General features: G+C 40.0%; 1 protein-coding gene across 3 annotated transcripts; it reads right to left on the reverse strand.

Annotated features, from left to right (window-relative positions):
- Nucleotides 1-4586: 4586 nt before the first annotated feature.
- Nucleotides 4587-11686, reverse strand: ostm1 (osteoclastogenesis associated transmembrane protein 1). 3 transcript variants are annotated; one of them, XM_049002314.1, is made up of 8 exons: nucleotides 11555-11681; nucleotides 10418-10577; nucleotides 10106-10321; nucleotides 9539-9653; nucleotides 9130-9215; nucleotides 8787-8900; nucleotides 7374-7539; nucleotides 4587-6051 (listed from the first exon to the last, which is right to left on the reverse strand). In XM_049002314.1, exons 1-8 carry the CDS (start codon nucleotides 11629-11631, stop codon nucleotides 5996-5998), a joined length of 990 nt encoding a protein of 329 aa, XP_048858271.1. In that variant the 5' UTR covers nucleotides 11632-11681; the 3' UTR covers nucleotides 4587-5995. The 3 variants fall into 3 exon arrangements, with proteins under 3 accessions (XP_048858271.1, XP_048858270.1, XP_048858272.1); XM_049002313.1 differs by having other exon boundaries at nucleotides 10106-10577; nucleotides 11555-11686; XM_049002315.1 differs by lacking the exon at nucleotides 11555-11681 and having other exon boundaries at nucleotides 10106-10721.
- Between the last annotated feature and the right edge of the window lie 10171 nt (nucleotides 11687-21857).

Here is a 21857-nt window from a genome sequence, read left to right on the forward strand (position 1 = left end):
TCGCTGTTGACCATGTAGAACTTCACTTCCCATAAAGTTCAGCGAGATCTTAAGTAGTCGATTTGTGCTTCCTGGTGCGATTAAACATTACTACACTATATATGTTAATAATAAGACATCTAGCTTTCTTGTTCGGCTTTCGGGAGTTTTCCTAAATAAAGGCTGTTACAACGCGGTTCATATCAAGTAGACAAAAACATAGGTTTATAAATAAACCCTAATTAAATTGTAGTTTTTTTGTAGTTACATTATATTAATATGTTGTGTACTTTGTTTGGTATAAAACGAATTATTATTTTGGAACTGGTTGCCTACGGAAAACAACTGGGATTTTCATCAGAAAATCGGTGATTTGAATGATAGATGGGAATCCCAGGAGAGAATTTGCTTTATCCCTAACAGCGGTACACACAATCACACTTAAGACTCAGAAATAGTTCTAAGTGTTGGGTATCACCCAAGGGTGACTGTAGCTTGGAGCATGTATAACACCATGATACAATACCTGGGGGAAAGTATCATGGTGGCACTTGCCGAACAGCGAGGACGTGAGTTACTGTGAAGAGCATGTCGCACTTCAGTCACCTGAAAAATCCTCAGGATCAAGTCTCTGCGCCACCTTGCTTGTCTAGATAACATTATGGAGGAGCCAAAGAAGTTACAATTTAAATGTTCTAAAAGTCCAATTAATTCTTGCAGACATAGCCTATAGGGAGGATAAATTATATTCCAAAACACGAATTACAATAAATCAATGTTGTAATTGTCTGTTTAACCACCAACACATCCCATGTTATATAGATTCTTTAGATCTATTAAGACTGGATTAAAAATACGGATTTCGTCGGTAATTCCTTCAATTATGTTTTGTCCCCAGGTAAAACTAATCCCATTCAAATAAGGCGTTAGAGTGAATTATGTAATGCTTTGCAGGCTAACATGCACACAGTTTTTTCTTAGTTTACCACAACATTTTGATTTAATTAAATCTGCTCTTTGGCCGCTTTTAGAATAAGAGATGCCATTGCATTACTAAATCTTGGATGAAGGTTAAAAGTAAAGTTACGTGGTTCTGCCTGTAGATGGCGCCTTAAGAACACAAGAAGGTACGTCTTTAATGGCTGTTCCGCCCTGAAACGCCGTGCTAAAATAATTCATTTTTGTTTGTTTATGATTAAGTAATGGTGTATTACATCCATCTTCCAAAATTACTGATCCAGAACAGGGTTATGTTGAGTCTGAATCCTATCCAGCATATCCCAGGAAGGATAGGGCACAGGTTACAGACTCATTCACTCATTCTTACACATTCAATTAATATAATACAATGCAATGTTAATATTAATACAATATTGATATAATCCTGAAAGTTCTGATAGTTGCTGAATAATTAGCATTTTAAGTGGTAATTCACTCCAACTTCTAAAATAATTTGACCACTATTCTGTAAAATGTAAACATTGTAAACCGAATAAAAGATAATAAAAAATATTGTGTTGCACACAAGAAATATAAATGACATAATTGAATGTAGCAATAAAGAGAGAAACTACTTACCAAAGTTCCTGTTTATTGGGAAACAATTAACAAAATTAATTTTTTACATAAGTCTGCAGGGCATACTTGCAGACCAGTAGCAATGTCATCTCTTGACCCCAGTCCAGTCACGAAATACTTACAAGTGTCTTGTTTTGTTTTTATTAGATGATGAATGCATGTTTAAAACATATATAATCAAAATGTGTACAACCTAAAAATTCATGTTGTTTTAAATAGAGATTTTTTAGGCTAATGTCTCAGCTTTGCCTAAGTGTCGATTAAAACTGTCATGCTGTCCTCTTAAAGGCACATTTCAGTCAGTAATGTCTCCATTCTTAAGAGATTATGAAGATGGTAAAAGGAATGTAAGTACAGTCAAAAAGAGAATTAAAAAAATCTGCTACAAATGATCCTTGTTTAGTATTGCTTTCTTTTAATAAGCTATTGAGCAGACCTGCTAATACAGGCTGCTAATATGCAGAAGTCTCTGTTGATCGCCCCCTTTCAAGCAAAAGGCTTCTAACATATCGAACGAAGCTGTTCAGCACTGAACAAATCGGCAGGCGTGACCCTCCTTGTCCGGCACAGGCCTGGCACAGATCCGGCAGCACACCAAAGGGCGCGGGGTCTCCTTTGACCGCCTGTCACTGAGAAGGCCCCCGAAAACGTCTCCCCCAGCTGATGGCTCCTCCAGTCCGAGGGGGGGGGGGGGGGGAGGGGGAGCTTCATCCTGAGTGGGGTCAGATGTTCTCGTACAAAAAAAGGCTGGGCACCCCCCCGTGGGGCCCCGATCGGGCCCGGGCCGCCGCCAGGGAAGTCAGGCATCCGGAGGTTGTGACATATGATCCTGCAGTGGTGATGTCACCAACAGCTGACCTGTCATAAGACCTCAGATTCGGGGCCTCCAGTGGCAGCCGTGCTCTTAATGGCCCTCAAGTAGCTTCTAATTGCGAGGGTCTGATTACTAACTGAATGACTACCATAATAGAGTGATTCTATAATCTATCATAATAGCATAAGCTCCAGATCTACAGACTTTGACCCCGCAGGTATAATAAGCCCCTTTATTCAGCTGCACATGCTCTCTCCTGGGGGGTTTCTCCTGATTATATATCTTAGGTGTATGTTTTTCCCTGTAACAAAGCACCATATTCATTACAGCAAGGTCCTGGGCTAGCTTAGCTCTCTTAGCGGTTAGCTTATTTACAGCTTAAGCGGGGTTTACATAACAACTTCAGTTTTAACTCACCGTTTCTTAATGTCAGCATGAAAGCAGGAAACATTGGCCTCTTCATAACGTATCAAGAGTGGATTTAAAGGAATTAGCTGCTGTGCAAAGTGTAACTTTGGAAAGGAGGGGAAGCAGCAATTATTAGCATGAAGACCAAGGGAAATGCAGTACTGGCACTAATAATCACCATCACAGAGAATGTAGTGCAGTCCAGCAGGCCCTTAAAGTGTGTCTACAGAATCACGTGGACCAAGGATCAAGCCGGCATGACAGCAGTATGGAATTCTGCTGTCTTTAGGATGTTTCTATTCAGGTAATCTACAGCAAATGTCATTGAATAGTTAACTAAATAGCCATGCAGAAATAAACAGAAAACAAAAGGAAAGTTAGCACTGCGGCTAAGGGGTGTGATTCGACCCCCAGATATTATTATCCTGTGATCTGGCCCAAGGATAATTCAGGACACCTTGAGTCACTTTACCAAATCTTTTCCTTCCTCACTTATGACAGAATTATTTCACAGTCAATTCCCCTTTAAATCCCCTGAAACCTTATAATCAAAGGAGGATGGATGGACATCCTACTATCTCATAAAAGACAATAGTAACTCATGGAAAGGTTCTCATTATAATTTCTATCGCATAACTACATGCATGCACTTGTATCTCACACACTTATCCTGGGGTCAGATTCACCCCAAAAACACGTCATGTGATTTCATAACTACATGCACACACATATGCATCTGCCATGCCTACTGTGGGGTCAAATTGACCCCAAGGGCCCGTGTCAAGCAACACCGCATCGTAACATAATTATTGTAGGAGTGTGTAAGAGATGTGAATGTGTTTCTAAACTAATCAAGTCAATAATTCTGAAGTTATGTTTAGGTTATTGAGGGGTGGGCATGTCATACCCAGGCGCAGTGATGTATAAATGATGGCAAGTTACTGGATCTTTCATAAGTTCAGAGGCTCACGGCAGTTTGGAGATAGGAATTCTTGTTCGTTCCGGTTCATCATGTTGGAATCAGGACAGCATGTTCATTGACTAGCCAAGTTCTCTCTAAGCTGACTTTCAAAGACACCATGTTGCAATACAAACAAAGAACCTTCATTAAGAAACAATTACCATGGTGGAAAAGTATTTCCTAACAGTAGCTCAAGCTACAAAATCAGATGGTGATTATTTCTTGTCAGGCATGTGCCTAACCTGCTATCAACTTTTTGACTTTTTCCCTTGAAGTCCCCACTATACTTCTACACACACTATGTGCTAATCTGGGCCCCCAAGTGCAAAATCATTAGTGTAAATACCCACAAGCCTCTTTTTGCTGGCTTTTGGTGGGAGGGACAGAAGAAGCACGAGGCAGGAACTGAAAGCACAACACAGGGCAAAGTGACCCAGTTTTCAGAGCAAATGACTTTTTAGCCCTTCTGTATTGCTCAGTGCGCCCAGAAAGCCATGGATTTACGAATCCCAAAGCAGAAGCCCCTCCCGCACACACCAGGGTCACGCCATTATGATTGGCTGCGATGCACATGTCATATGATTCAGCAAATCGGCACTAATGCTATTAAGAAGTGACTCAATGGGCAGGAGGGCTGCACGCCATAAGACCAAAAAGGCAAGGAATTGGTACAGTTATTCAGCTAAGTAACTTTAGCACACATACTACTGAACAGGAGACTGCAGTTTAACACAACCACCAAAGAAATCAATAAAGCAACCTGAATACATGAACTATATCACAATAACCCAGTTACAAACTTTGCACGCAAACACACACGCGCACACACACACAGGATGTGGCCAAAAGGGGAAAAAGAGAGATTTTATTCTTACTGAATTAAAATTTCATGGCAATGGTCATCATCTGTACAAATTCCAATAAGTGCAATATTTCGTGAACATCTACAAGACAAAATGAAAAGCTGAATGCTGCTCTAGACAGTGCCTGACAGTGCTGCTGAAATGATTATCTTAGTGTTCAAAAAGGGATGAGATCACAGGCAGAGCACCAATATATGGTGAAGTGACTAAGAGGAGGAAGCGTAGGACTAAAGTGATCTTAAGGGATAGGCTTAGTATTGCCGGTGAGCCACAAAATCTTTTTCATATTACACCAGTAAGAATAAAATTAGTAAACAAGATGCCATTTAAATGTATTAATTTATTAATCTGATTTTATTTTGAACTTCCCCCTATCAGCCATCTTCAACAAAATGTGACAACGGTACATGTAATGGCCCCTGCTGAGGTCATGTTAGTCTCATCATCAATATCATTATAACCACCAATAACTGAAGCAGGAAATGTGTGCACCGCAAGCTCAAAGTTATAAATAACGTAACAAGGTCCAAGAAAATGATTTTATACTCCATATCATACACAATCTCCATACTTAATTCTCACACAGAGGAACACATCGCAGAATAAAATATTTCTAAATGTGAAATTACAAAGAAATCCAGTGTTAGGTACAAATATAAAACAATAATAAAACAATGATATATTTGAAGGAATACTGGCTGCAATGTTTCTCTTGCAGCTGCAAAATTCTAAAAACTGAAAAGGGAAAAGTACCAACAGTCACTCCTGCTGAGTCAGTGCAAGAAAAAGGATGAACATTAAAATGAGGTGGAATCCCAGTCATCCTAGCATTTAATGCTAAACAATCAACCAAACACTGTTCATGGAAGGGGAAATGTTTGTATGACTATGTAAAGATGAACACGTGCTCACCGAAGCTGCTCAAACCTGCTGTAAATCTTGGCAAAGAACTAAAATTTTGGATCCCGTCACCTGGAATAAGGGTCAGCATTGCTTGAGCTCTGGTTTTTCTGTTCAAGCAGTTTACGGGTCAACTGGTAGCCAGTATGCTGTAGGTTCAAGTGCCATATTCATACAGTGCAGCACCTTCTGAATCAGGTGAATAATCTGAATTGCTTCTGCATTTTTAAACAGGAATAATACAAAACAAACCACAAGTCAACAGTAATTTGGCCAATAGTAATCATAATTGTCGATTGGTAAGAATTTAAGAAGCGAGCATTACAGCATTGTCTTTGTTCAACAGAAGTTAAATCGATTAATCAAACCAGGTGTCTGCTTCCTTTAGTAGCCCATTTCCACTGTGATTCATCCAACGTCATCGGATCATGTGACCTCGTACCACCGTCGTGGTGCACTTCCTGGTTCCTTTGTGTCAGCCCCAATGTGCTTTCAGCTGTGCTTGTCTTGGATGTTCATCAGGCTGTTGCTTGATTTCACACGCTTGGCTATGGAGCAAGAACAATTTGAGGACTTACAAAGAGCTCAATCACTCAACAATTAGCTGTCATTCATGGCTGGCATGTGGAGCATCGCTACTGCAAGACTCCTGCTCAATATCATAGAGAGAACGGACATCTGTTTAGGGATTAGGGGACTGTTCCCTTCTCTCTCCTCAACATGCCTTTTTAAAACCGCACCAGCCGTCAATGCACCACGTCTTCTCATGACTCCTGCTGAACACTTCTTGACTTGATCTCTGGTCAAGTCGCTCCTGACTCTGAGTGACTCGCGCGGCAATTTGACAATGAGCCAGAGAGATTCTCGGCAACATTCACGGGCACTTGTGATGCAGGAGAAAGACAATGGGCCACAGTCACTATTACGGCCCTTCTGATGAATAAGCTGCCCTTTCTAGTTTAGGAAGATCCTGCTAATGTACTACTGAGACTAGCTCAAGGATTCACAGAAAACCAAGAAGACTCCCGCAATTATGCCTTTTTAACATACATTTTTGCCAATTTCACCGTGTGAAAAAATAAATTCTATTTAATAAATAATGTGATATGTAATAATCACGGCATACAGGTTGCTTTATTTATATACATATGTATTGTAAGCACCCATATTTAATTTATGTAATTAAATGTAATGTACAATATCAGTCAAGTGTTTTGCATACACAGAGTTTAACATTTGCATGCTACTCACTTAACACTTACTAAAAATACACTCAATACTCTTTGCCAGCAAATAAATTTACAGTATGTTCACCATTTGAGTACCTTTATTAACAAGGAAATGTCATATCTTTGATTCAAAGTAACCTCCTCTAGCAGTTATAACAGCAGAGAAATTTTGAGGCATTCCTTCTACATGGGATACTAAATAATGCTCTGTTTCACAGGATTAAACAGCTAACTAGTGCATTTAAAGTTAAAGGACAGCCTAGAATTTGACTTTGCCATCAGCACACAACCAGTTAATATGACGTCGGACATGCACTGTTACAAACTCTTTCCTTATTATAAAGGAAACTTGTTTCGTTTGACTTGTACTTTCATTTACAGTTGCTCACTTAACTTTCCGATGCTTAACAAGAATAAAAAATATCTGTAGTTTATGAAATAAATGGCAAAAATCTGTGGTATGCAAGACCTTTTGCCTGGTAGTGTACAAATCGAAGTATTGGACCAAAAACTAAACTAAACTCAAACGATGTAGATGCAGATTCCTGTTAACATGCGCCGGCTTCCCATGTCATTAAATGAAACTCACTGACTGGAAATTAAAATAATGCAACAATGGGCACATCACGGCGGTTACTCACGGTGTATGAGTTTACGCTTCTTTTGTTCCGAGTGAAGGAAGCTGCTCAAGTAGAAGATGATAGGCAGGAAGAGCATGAAGCTGGACACGGCGATGACGGGCACGGTCTCCTCCCGCGGGATGGAGCAATTGAAGCTCTTGCTCCACAATATACGGGTCATATTCATCTGGAAGAGAGAAAAAAAAAAAAATTAATCACTGTGGGCACTAATGGAAAAACAAAAGCGTAACCTCTCTGTCCCATGCCCCCCCCCCACAATGCAGGATGACAGTGACAGCTGCATTCGGCTGGACTAATTTTTGGGAGGTGGCTTGGTTGTCTGAGGGAAACGTGAAGGGATTGTGGGCACAGCAGTTAGCTCTTATTAACAGCAACTAACGAACCAGTGATATAACAGCTTATATGTATTTTATATACACAATACTGTGCAAAAGTCTTAGGTGGTCAAAAAAAAAAAAGTGTTTGGGCTATTTATCTGGGTAGTAAATGCATATTTGATCAGGAAAAAAAACTGAATTTAGCAAAAAATGTTATATTAATCACTATGGGCAACTGAAAATTCAACATATGAAAATGAACAGTAATGCAATAAAAAAAATATAATAAATTCTGATTAACTTTCTGATATCTTGCTGGATGGCTAGATGAACACAAATCCTTCTTCTGGGGCACTTCAGTGATTCCATATACTCTTTAAATTTCATAACCAATTCAATTAATTAATTAACTAAATTATTTAAATAACTCAATGAAGCATTGATTTGCCGGATGAGGCGGGGTAGTGGTGAAGTGGAAAAAGCACACTGGTATACTGGACGCTTCCTGCAAATTCTGGGGTGACTTTGAAAAGGCTAAACTGACACACTTGGACAGACAACATGTTTTATCATGTTTTACACCAACATGAATAACATTTAAACATCATTTTCATCGACTGTGTAAGACTTTTGCTCAATACTGTATGCCATACATAATATAGTATGTATAGTATGTGAGAGACTGGAATTCCATCCAGTGTATACCCCAGCCTCATGCAGTGTTGGCTTGCATAGGTTTTACGCCCCTCCCCCCATGACCCCAACCCCGGTAAGCAGACAGAAAACAAACACATACACACATCTTCGCATGGACCATCACTTGATCTAGAATTCCTACAGACCATCTTGGTTAAAGCCAATTACCGACAGCTGCTCAGCAGCGGTCTACTGGTGACCTCTAGGGGGTGCCGTTTTCCTGCTTTCAGCTAGTTCCTGACAATGTTTTCTTTTAAGCCAGTGGCTCCCATCAGCTCTTTATAACATTACTGCTGTGTTTCCACTTCGTATTTAATATTGAATAAATCCAGGCTTTTCTGTATCATACCATGAGAAGGCAAGAGGAAGACTGGAGTCCCTCGTAAAGACCAGCACTTACTGCGTCTTCAATATCGATGCACAGGCTCTTGTTCTTCTCCATCCGGCCATAGAGATCATTCAGCAATTTGTAGGATGTTTTGCACTCTTTACAAAGCTCAGAGTGGTTACTCTTCTGATATTATAAAAAAAAAAAAAAAAACATGAAACATTTTCAATTGCAACTAAAATGAAATGCAGGGAAAAACCGCTGCTGAAAGTTGAAAAATCTGACCTATTTAGTAGTACCCCTTCATATGTCTTCTTTCCCCCCTTACTGTTTATTAAGCATTTCCAGCTGCTTATTCAGGGTCATTACATGGACCAACAGCCCGTTTCCCTTCCTCATCTAAGGCCTTACGAACCTGACTCTCAAAGCAGCGCAGTGACTCATTCAGCTTGGTCATGTAGTGCAGTGTGTCACTGGACAGGCTGTCATTGAATAGGCAATCTGCAGAAGTGGGGAAGCGCAGAACGGAGTTAGAGGAGGACCATCATTACTGTCCTCAGACAAGGCCGTCAGACTCTCAGCCGCTTGCCAACAGCACCCAAAGGTGCCATCTTTCCCTTCACCCAAAAGACTGCAGGTGGTAGCAGCAAGTGCTGACGTGGCTTGATGAGCACTAGCTCAAACTCTAGATGCTATAACACTCCGGCAAAGCTATCAATTTGTAAAAAGCAGACGTAGCTACATTAATCAGCAAGCTGCACATGTCAGGGTGACAACAATAAGGAAGCACAATTCAATAATACGTTTATCGCTATAATACCCACTAGAGCAGTGAGAGGTTGTCCAAATCTCCGTTATTTTCTCATACAGCTCATAGAGTAGCATCAGCCTGTCTGAGCGGAGGAGAGTGACTTGGCAGCTCTCATTGCCAGGGCCGACCTAGGACAAACCAGTCAAGTAAAAAGTTAAATCAATATCCCTTTGAGACCTTTACATTCTTCTGAAGTGAGGTTATTCTCACATAACTGAATGTGTTATTTCATGATGACATAGATAGTAAAGAAATGCCTGTACTGGAGTATAAAAACACATTGCAACTTGTTTGAAATTGGAATTTCTTATATTAATACTATTACTACGTTCCCATGTACTTGCACAACTGTGTCAACACGTGACAACACGTGACCACCAAAGAGCAAGAAATATATCGTCATTTTAAAGATTGCTTGGGGGGCGGCGGGGTCACTTAACGAAACAACAGATCTGTATTGTACTGTAACCTGTTAGCTATGGAAACATAAATTACGGCTGGATGTTATGTGGTAAATTGACTAGGAAGATACCGATAATAGAGAGTTCGGCTGTCCCGCTGGGCATCTGGGCTCATTTACCTGGGATATGTTGCTGTAGATTTCAGTCAACCCGTCATACAGCATGAAGCAGTTCAGGCAGACCTTGACCGGACGAGCAGACGAAACGAGGCAGGCCACGTAGGACACATATCGCTGCCCAAAGAGATGAAGCAATTCGCGGCAGTAGTCGCTGATCTCCGGATCTCCGTGAAAGGAGGACAGCAGCAACTCAGAAGAGGAATGGAAACTGGGCTCCTGTGAAGGCGACACAGTCAGAATAGACGGGAGAGCGGAAAGTCTATTTGCAACGCCATTCCAGGTAAAAGCCGACGGCAAGACTGTGAGGTTCACCTCAAATGACGACGCCTGAGCTCGACTGCAGTGAAGCAATGCGACGAAACACGCAACGACTTTGAGAAGCAGCTCCATGTCTGAACGCGGCGATACGGCGAGCTGAAGCTCACGCGGCACTTCCTGTTTTCCCCGTGTCATCACGTGACAGGCTGCAGATCTCGAGAGAGAAAAAGAGAACGGGCGATGAAAGAATAGAGAGAAAAAGAAGAGACAGAAGGACATTTGTGGTATCGTTTATGTGGTTATGTGCTATCAACCTATTATCAAACGCTTCTAATGTTTCTGACCATCTAGACATTGGTTCGCAATTAATTTTACTAACCACGATGAAAACGCCTGATTTGCTTAATATTTTGCGTGTTTTGTTTGATTTTAGTCTTTAACATCAGCTGCATTTGTTGCTTGAATTCATACTTAAAAGAAAGAAATATTAAATTGTACTCTGAAACAATTCAAGAAATGTTTAATATTCAAAGTGAACCTGTTAATATTAATTTTATGTTAATGATGTGATCTGAATATGTGAATGTGTTTAAAATTATTTGTGTTTCTTGTCTATTTCATTTAATCATTCTGTATTTTATGGAAGGTGCTACTTTTCTTCTTACAGATGTTGTACAAAAAATTCTAAACGTTTAATAAATATTTGTAGATTGTTTCGATTTTATTTTGTTTTAATTTTCCTTCTCGCTGAACTCCGTATAAATTATTTTTCCTCGAAATGAAACATAAATGTGAAAGTCAATGAATTTGCACGACAGAAATCGCTTTCATTCAGATCTCACTTTAAGAGACTGAACAGTCGAAGTTTTTACGCAGCCCTCATTTTTTCGTTATAGGCACTGGGAAGCTCTGCTGGGTCTTAACCTCGCTGCTATCGCCTTTTTGTTTTCTGATGTATAAATGTCTAAGGTCAACACAGGCCCAGGCTTTGGTTTTCTCAATGGGCCTTTCAGCACTCGGCTGTAACATTCAAGATGACTTATCCAAAGCCATTGTAATGTTTCTGGTTTAACAGCAATTCTATGGCATCGAGGCCTTCCATCTTACGATTGTCATCAGAAGAGAACATCGTGCCGTCGAGTAATGTTCCTTCGTGAAATCAACAAATAAAGTCAAGCGAATCAGCCTTACTTATTTCCACGTTGGTCCATTATGTGTGTGATGTTTGTTGCTGTGGAATCAGTCCATCTTAACTTCTTCAGATGCATACTCACACAACCACACACACAGACACCATTACTCCATACGCTTTGTGTGAAGGTATAATTTGGTGTTCTGTTCTTAACAGAGTTCTTGTTTAACACACACATTCAAGAGGTGTGTTACTTGAGAACCCTTTTGTACAAAATGGCACAAAGGACTTTCACAACAGGTATTATTTAGTCATGCACATAATTGGAAGGTTTCAAGAATGTGGATGTAATGACTTCTCATACGTTGTTGAAATGTGCACTTAAATGCACACAAAACTGCAAGAAATACCAAAAACAAGTATTTATAATAAAAGAATTGGTTTTATATTTTTCTCCCATTCTGCCTTGCACAGTTTTATTGCTATTTATAATTTACAAAAAAAATAACGTGATTTAAATAACATTGTTCATAACTATATATTTTCTTTTAAGTTAATTTTCTCATGCAGCCATTTTATTACATTTTAGTGTTAAACAAAAACAATGGACTTCGAACTGACCAAGTAAGGGTAAACTTTGAGAATGAAATGGAAGACAGCATCCTGACAGATACCTCTTTGTCAAGGTCTTACATTGTGCAGTTTTTTAAAGACGTGACTTGGGACATTTCTCCGGCTGAAAACATCTGAAGAGAATCACGGCACATGGTCAGACGCTGCGTTTCATATAAAGAAGTTAATAATTATCGGTCTGACTTGGCGAAGAATGAGCTGTTAAGTGCGGTGGATGGAGTCATCTGGACCATTCAATTGCATTTACCTCTCATATTTACAGCTAGTTGACACCATGCAATTTTTAAATGTGCGAGTGAGTAAAATAATTACAGAGTCAAGGTAAATGATCTGGGCTCAAATTCTGATTGTGTTAATTGTCGAAAACCCTTGAATCAACCCGTCACAGTCAATGGTCTTTAATGTGAAATTAGTAGCTCTTGATAACTTGCGGTCCACCGCAATTCCACTGCCATCAAGCCTAATGAAAATTAAAGGGACACGCGTGTGTTACATTAGGACTATTCTAATGCATGCATAAGTTGCATCTGTGTAAGAGTATTGGCCATTGTTGAACCTAGCCCCTGGTGTTCTCCTCACTGTGGACATAAAAAAAAAAACCTTTTCAGAAGTGTCCTTGGCCAGGATACTGTATTCACATTTCAGAGGTGCCCGGTAAACATGTGTGGTATAAATATAGAAGCAAACTTGAAACAAATCTTCATCAAAATGACCTGAAACAACTTTATTACACAAGAATTGCCAAACAGTTAATAATGATATCAAGCATGTAGGAAATCATGTAAATAGTATATATAGTATATATCGCATATTACCTATAGTCATACTGTATATCTAGTTATATTACATGCCACCAGAATTATACGAATATTTCTTATGCTGCGATTATTATTATTATTATTATTATTATTATTATTATTATTATTATTATTATTACACTCTTGTTTGTGCAGTTGTAATCTGCACATCCGTAAAATAAGTGATCATACCGTGAAAACTTTTTGCCCTAAAAGCTAAAAATCCAGAATAAATGTATAAAAATCTTTGCATTATTATTCATTGGAGCAATCAAGCCAGACTAGGTTAAGAGAAGATCGGCATATCATTGAATAAAACTGCTAGCTAATTCTGGTAATGGTGATGGTCGTGAAGGGTGTCATTTGCATAAAACGCAGAGTCCTTCGACAAGGGGACAAAAATCACTAATTAGGATAGCGGAGTGTCTCCATCGTTTCAAGTACTCTTTAGCAAGGTGATGAAGCAAAAGCTTCACTATAAAATAAATCTGGGGAGGGCAGGATAATTCCGAATGTTCCAAAGGAGTGATTATATTAATAAAATGACAACCAAGAAAACAGGGTTAGACTTAGACTTAGACATCAGTACTCTAATTGATTAGCCCCGGCAAAGCGACGCTGAGAACAGACCTTTGAACCACAAAAAAATTCATGGCTAATATATGTGTAGCAGTCGCATCTGTGTTTAAACTCTTCCCGTTTCACTAAGTTTGGGGGGAAAAAGTTAACAGGAAACTTATTCCGCGTTTGCCTAATATTGGATTTTACTTTTAATGAACGAAAAAATTAGGGAGAAAAAAATCTAATATTCCTACAAACAATATAATCTGTGGCGACACCTCTCGAGTCATGTAAAATTAAGCATAGTGCATGCGTAGCAAATGTAAATGAATTGTGACAATAATTTGCAGTTTGTCTTTTAAGTTGTTTACTGGTGCCAACATTAAGCAAATGTCCACTATTAGAATCAACAACTGAGTATTTGGGATAACTTACATGCCATCTATAACTTCTTCCATACATTAGTGCACGCAGGCTAAATGAATGGCGAACATTAAATTCTAACAGTGAGCTACATAATGTGTGGGTCTATTGTATTTCTAAAAATCTTTCAGTGAATTTCATTATAATACCCGAAGCGTGAAGAATCTCAGCGTTGAACTGAATCGGAATATTAAAAAGAACGAAAAAGAAAGCTCTTCAAATGGTTAACTTAAAACCTTTCTGGTTTAGCGTATACTTGGCTCATACAGGCGAGAGAAAAAATACTTGTAAAGCTATGCAGAAGTTATTCTGCATCATTCGGGCCAGCCCTAATCCCCCAAAACCTCATTCTTTTATACGAGAACTGTGCCTCTTTTCTTGTTTTTTGCTTTCTATACAAAATAAAGTCAGTCTGTATTTAATGGTTATGTCGGGATGTGAGGGGGATTTTGCAAATGCGGGGCCTTTTCACCGAAATATTGCTCTCTACGTCGTGTGAGTCTAACAACCCACCGCGACCCCATATTCTTCTCCGGGTGTCTGACTCGAATGACAAACTAGCTGATTTTCACTACGTAGCTGGGAAATGTAGAGGGTGATAATAGAGATTTCGCTTTCATTTTTTACGCTTGACTTGGTTATTGTTGCTTTTCTTTGCCCGTGATTCCATCAGGGGATTAGTCCTGACTTCCCCACTACTGACGGTCAAAGTGGCCCAAATTCTGGATGACAATTGATGAGGATCAAGGGATTGCTATTCTCTGTCTAAGAACTGATTTGTGCCAGAGAAACTCATCAAGCCAGCTGGATAATAAAGCCAATGGAGAGAAGAAACGCGCATTCACTTAAAGTGGATTCGCCTCAAGTTTCCCCCCCCTTTAACCAAGAGAATAACTACCTTCCGACTAATGGATGTGAACCCTTTGGGTATATTTTAGGAATTGCTGTTTTACTTTAGACGTTTGGATTTATTTATTTAAATGTTAATAAATCACACCCTGGTTTTCATATAAAACGTGTATTTTATATAATATCAAGACCAGCGATCACTTTCTTACCTATGGATAAAATAACGATATTATGACGATAAAAGCACGGTAGCATCGGAACTAATTGCTTTGTTCAGGGCTGACTGATTTCAGTCAATTAGTTCTATGGACTTTTCATTCTGAGACAGTCTGCGTACTTATACAGAAGTGATGCTCCACTGATCATTGAGGAAATTTCTAATCACAGGGGAAAACGTTAAATAACATTTCAGAGAAGTTAAATATCCGCTGATCGAAAGCTGTGAGACCCACAAATCGGCGGGCTCTGAGGGGTTGGGTCTACGGCTGCGGCTGGGACGATTAACGAGCGCGCAGACGACAGGAGCCGCACAAAGACCGCTTTGACTTCCTCACTGCTGGTCGCCTCCGGGGGATGGCACGGTGCGGATAACCGCTGGCCCAGCCTGCCATCATCACTTCTCATTTTGCGGCGCAGATCGGAGCCAGGGACGTCTTGTTTCATAACAAGACGCGAAGCTGACTTCTTTCAGCTCTACTGAACTGGACATAAACTGGCTGACAACTTCCCAAACAGAGAGGGAGAGCGGGAGGGAGTTGGGTGCTCTGAGCCCCGTGGGCGTCTCGCTGGGAAATTAAGTTATTACTCGCGGTAATATTTTGATGGAAAATGGGATATTCAAGGACTCCTCGTTAGCTTCACACAAATTAAACTACTCACGACCGGTCAAGAGATTGGACCATCGCACACTTTAGTATAGTTACACCGGTGATGTTAAATTATGGAGCATGCTGCCCCTCACTGAGACAGAAAATTAAATTTTAAAAGTTAAGTTCACGCATGGGTATTTGTTATTCTAGTTGTTTCCTAACTATTCTCATGGTATTTCGAGTTATTCTCTTAGGGCCAATACCATAGGACAACACTTAAGGCCAAACATAGAGTTTAAGCATAAAGCTTTGTTTGGGACTGTCTTTACCGTGGTATCCCCTTTTTGAAAGACCCCTATACCTCCTTGTTAGTGGCCAGCTCTGAACTTTTTGAAGAGCAGTTTTGTGCGAGTCCGGGTTCATTCACTCGCTCCCCTTTATGGGCCGTTCCTCCATTCATTTCTTAGTGTGTTACACCAATTAAAGTAGGACGTGCTGTAAATGTAATGGCCCGAGGAGTGATTGTTTTCGACAAGCAACAAAACACATAGATCCACCCCTTAGATTAGACTGCTGAAGGGGAGGTTCATGGCGGTCAGTAGCCTGAATGGTTCATGGACTGTAATTCGGGGAGTGTGTGAAAGAAGGGCTACCCGCCTGAAAGCGGAGACAGGCGGCTTCTAACGGGCCGCGGCTCGGGGATGGAGTCGCCTTGCGAGGGGCGGAACGTAAGCGGCAATTTCGCCACCAGCCTGTATCATAATAATCACGTGCTCTGTCAAGTCAGCCTCCATAATATCTTGAATTTAGATTTAAAATAACGTGTTTGTTATCACCGGTTAATTTGTACACTATTACGTGCAATATATGCAAAATTATTTAGGAAAACGAAGTTTAATAAAACTCCGATATTTCGAATAAATGTAAATGAACTCTTGCATTTTAGTTCAAACTATAAATTGACAAGTTTTTGTATACTTAAACATAAAAATAAATGCATTTATTTGCATAACTATATACCACTAAATTACACTTTGTTCGAAGACTGTATATTCTTCGAGAGTTTTGTAAGACCTGTAAAGTGCAAACATGGAATGAAACATGTCATTTAATCAACGCGATAATTAACTCTTCTTTTAATAATAATTTAATATTGCATAGGATTATCAGTGTTACAAATATAGGCATATAGGCTAAGTATTTCAAGTTATGGCCACAAATACATTTCACTAGGCGTACTTATTGTAAAATAACTTTACGTCAATCCCAGTTAATACATTAATGTTTTATATTTATTGTACAATTTCTTTTTGGAAAAAATTAGCATACTGGGTACAAAAATACGTAATAAAGGCTAGTAAAATCACCACGTGCTTTGTGCATATGTGTTACCAAATTTTCATGTAAATTACCAAAACAAATAACTAAAAGAGAAATTACATTAAAAACTCGGGAATTTACATAAGCACTGTTCTGAAAAGTTTTCACTGCACTGAACTGAGAAGATGTGAATTTTAATGACCCAGGTAAATCTTTGGCATCAGAGATGGTCTTGGGGGTTTAGGAGAATTTGCCTTTCCCACTTTAGCCACCAGCTACAGCGAACTTTCGTAGGTTTTAATAGCGTCAGCCATTAAGCATCTGCGATCGCTTTTGAATGCACATTATTGTAATCAAAGAGTTTGTGTTGTGGCGGTGTCAAAATTCTCCGAGGGCAACTTCAACAGGAACGTGGCAAATGAAGTGGCCGGAGTTGCGAGCGCCAGGAGCTTAGTGCGCCATTCCGTGGCTTATTTCAAATCATGTGACTTGGCGTTTCAAAGCCTGGACGGCTTATAATTACCACATGACACATTTTGATATTCTCTTATGAGGTCATGCATAATGTCTGCTCCCTCGAAGGGACAAAGCAGGAAAATCCCATCCTGTAATAATTTATTAATTTACATTAATTTATGATGCTACTTCCTAATAGCTTCATAGTGTAATCAATTACACTGCTGTGTTACAATTCCACAGCTTATTAAGATTTGCAAATAAAATGCATACGTGTTCTGAAATCAGAATAATAGTGTATTTTCACACCAGCAGGGCCGCTACCTTTGTTAATCATTGTCTCAGTAGTTTATTATTGATATATTCTCAGACTTCTCTAATTAATAACACGCTTTTAGACGTAGTTCTTTACGGTCATTGCTCTCAGGCAATCTGTTGTTTCCAAATTCTGCGCTATTTGCAAAATGCTTTTGTTTTTATCACAGAAGCAATAATGCTAATAATAGTAATATTTCCGGGGGGGGGGGGGGGGGGGCTGCTGGGGCACATTTTCCTGTCACACATAAAGGCGGGTTTACAGTTTTAAAAGGGGGCTGATTTGTGGGCAGACCACCTTTAGGCCCCCAGGAAGAAGAAAGGCACAGGGAGGATTTGGGCCCAGATGGAGTGATGTTAACTGTGAATGGCTCCTGTAGCTTTACCTCCGTGTGCCGCTACTCCTCCCAGAGCCCCCGGGTTGCCCCCGCGCATGACATCATTCGAAAAGCATGCCCCCTATACCCTGAGAATCGGAGCCGTCACAATTGGCGGTCACTCCATTAAACTGTACGGCTCTGAAACCCATACGTTTCTTTTTTTTTTCGGCCAATCCCCTCCTTCTGCTAGGGGGACATTGTTTGGAGGGCCTGATCAAAACTGTCCCCCACCAGCCATGGGCTTTCTGTAAATTCAATAAGGCCACCTTAAAGATTTTCCTAATTAATGGATGACATCTTTGGCTGGAGGAGAGGCGAGGTATTTTGCTCAGAGTTGTTCTTTGTTAGTCTCCTAATTAACTTTCGTAGGTCAGCTAGGTCCCCGCAACCTTAAAGTGAAGAGGCCCATTGTGATGGGAGTTGTAAACTTACTTTTCTGCCTCAGCACTTAAAAGGGAAAGCAACTATAGGAACAGAAAATATCCTATTTAGGTTCCTTTGTGGCTGAACTGCTTGCACATGCTCCAATAAAGGAATTCTTGTAAATAAGCATTTATGCTCCCCGTTCCTACAGCTGCAAAGGCTATTAGTCACGGCTTTTAAGGAAATATTTTGTCTCTATCCATATTAAAAATAACTTAAAATTCTTCAGTTAAAGTTATGTTTGCAGTAAAGTGGGAAAACGGTATCATTGCAAATATTTGGATTATAGGGTTATTTTGGTTTGAATAAAATGATGAATATGCTAGCAGTAAGTTATTGGATGTTAATACAAGACATATTGCATGGGTGGTTAGGTAGACTTTGCAGGCTCTCGGCAGTTAAAAATTAACATTTCTAGTGTAAAAATTGGAACAGAAATGTGACCAGAACCAGCAGTCTGTCTCCCCCATACGCTTCTGACTCGAGGAGGTTGGTCTTGGATAATTTCCGGTGATTCAGATCCTATGATCATGCAAAAGACTGGGCTGCGGTCGCTGGTTTTTACATCACCTGTCACTTAAATCTCTCAGGAAGGAAAACGATTTCAGAAATAAGCCATGATGACGATACCGCTGTACGTATCATTAGAAGATTTATGTATTGTGACAGCCAGTCGTAAAAATAGAATGTAGTGGGAATGCGAGCACCTGACGTCATGGGAAGATGCAGCGTGTCACTGGAATCTCGTCAACTATGCAGGACCTGCACAATCTCCAGGTATGAGGTACACCATCATTATCACCATAGGAGAGGTGTATTGGAGAGGCTAGTTCATTATAACCAAAAACAAAGAAATATCATGTGTACAGTAGTAGTTATGTTCTAGTTTTTTGGGAGCAAAAATGTGAACAGTCTGGCAGGGAGCAGAAACATGGACTGTCTGGGGTTTCCAAGGACCAGGTTGCGAAAAGCTTTTCTAATACACACATATCCCAGATCTGTAAGCTGCATTTCATCTCACCATCCCATTCAAATAGCGGCTAAGGGCTGGCAGCGTTGGTTAATGAATAATACGAATTGTCCTACGCTGAGACGGGACTAGGTTCAAATCTCCAGGAAGAGACGTAGATCATCCAGGCTGACCATCAGGAGCATGAGGGAACATTTGGGGTAAACCCTTTTCTTATCGTATTTTTTATGTAAACTAAGGTTTGCTGAAATACAAATGAACTGCGTGTAGTAATGTCCTTATTTACTGCATCCACAATTCCAGTTGTAGATTGATTGCAAGTTGTGAATGGATTTGCATTGTGCTATAAATGCTTGTACTTGCTGTAATAATACTGCTTGTACTTGGACTGTAGTTGCATCACTCTGGACAAAAGAAAACACCACCCGGCTCATGGGGCAATGAATCGGTCTTGAACCCAGGACCTTTTTTTAAGCACTTTAATACTTTTCTGTGGAAGTGTGACAGTTTTGGTAGCCATTTTGTTTTTTGTTCTCTTCCTCATAAACTGCTTGAGCAAACCAGACATTCTTGACATGATCCTGTCTTGTGCTGACAGAACAAAAATTACAGTATAAAATAAAATACATGAAGTTACTCTAAAAAGGAGTAACTTTCCTCATAACTGCACATTATTCTTAAATATTTCAAATATGTACTTAAGTAATGGATCCTGTTTTACGCAATATTTTGAGTTGTTTAAAAAGGCATCACATTCACATCTTGGTATATTCTGTGTTTTTATTAAAATATATGCATAAACAATATCGTTTACAAGATTATTTTGTCTTTTGCCATTACATTTTAAATCCTAAATAAGATTTTTTTACAGCATCCCTCCAGGTTTTATTCAGTATTACTGATGCCTGCTGATCAAAAACTTTTTACATGCCATGGCAAACTGATACTGTAACTTCAAATGCTACCACAAACTCTCATCAAATATTAATACCTCGCAAACACATTATTGTTCCATTTCTTTGCTATTTAAATTATGTTTTACGTGAAAGCGCAAAATTGCAACAGTGTTTCAGTTGTTGATTGACTCTAGAATCTTGATTTAATTTTTCTAAGTCGGTTTGTCATATTATAATTGTAGATTAAACCCGCCCCCCCCACAAACATTCTTATTGAAAACTCAGTAACTTTGCATTGAGGTGAAAACAGTCACGTGGATTAATTTAAGTCATGCAAATCAATAGCGTAAACCTTGAACATAGCTAAATGAAACCCATCATTTGCTTTAAATTGTTAGTCTTTTTAGTGGTTTGAATGGGTAGGCTCCCCTTGTCAGCTGTCATAATTTGTTAACAAGCCTTTTCAAGAAACCCTCTTCACAATAACTGAAAGCAGTGGCCTGTCCCAAAGGAACCCGGGGCTACATCAGACCGATTTCAGACCACAAGATGATGGCATTCCTGTATATTTTAATATTAATGGACCCCGTTTCAAAAGTTGGCCTAAGCTTGCAACAGGTGCCCAATGGCTTCTGTCCGTTTGAATGGTGGCATTTATTATTAGTACGGTTATTATTATCGACATCATCTCCCATTAGGAACAATATATCAAAACTGGAAAAACAAAGAAAATAAGTTGTCCCTTAAATTTGAGTCACTTAGCTGAGCTAAAGCACGGGTCGATATTTTTTTTTTCCCCCTTAAAAAAAATTTGACTTTTGTTTGGAGTTTGTGAAAAGTGGGAATCAGAGGCTGGACAATGGGACTCCCTACCGAGTGCGCTGAGTGGACCCATCTCGGATCAGTCAGCCAAGGCACCAATTAATCCGCTCTTTGTCGAGCTGAACCCACCAGCAGCACATCAACCCATTTGGCCATTGTTCAGGTCCTCATGAGGCGGGATTTACTCTTTCCAACAGCCAGTTTTGTCCACGGTAGCTCAAGCGGAAGTTTCTCACTGACAATTTGCCCCAAATAGATTTGTCAGCGGCAGGTCCCTGAGGCTCAAGCTTTCGCGGACACGGCCGCAGGTACGAGCCCGGCGGTGTAGGTGACTGCGGACGGCTGGGGGGAGGTTGGACTTTCACTCCCATGGACACAGCTGGGATTCTGGGACCACAGGCCAGGCAGGATGGCGCTGTGCCGGAGCGTCCGGCGGTACCGGTGTCAAACTAGGTCACGGAAGTCTCAGCATCCACCGGGAATCTGTAAAAACCAACTATACCTGCGTCCAGCAAGCGCAGGATTAATCAGAAATAATAAAATACAATGAACTATTACTGTCTAAAGGGGCACAAAAGCTCATATCCCTAGGATTTAAAAGACAAGATGAAAACAAATGATACAATAGTGCCCAATCGCAGGCACAACCTAGACAGTCCCAAGGCCTACCAGGAAAAAGACACATGACTTAGACATATTCAAACTCAC

Source organism: Brienomyrus brachyistius, unplaced genomic scaffold (assembly GCF_023856365.1).
Source record: "Brienomyrus brachyistius isolate T26 unplaced genomic scaffold, BBRACH_0.4 scaffold66, whole genome shotgun sequence".
NCBI lineage: Eukaryota > Metazoa > Chordata > Actinopteri > Osteoglossiformes > Mormyridae > Brienomyrus > Brienomyrus brachyistius.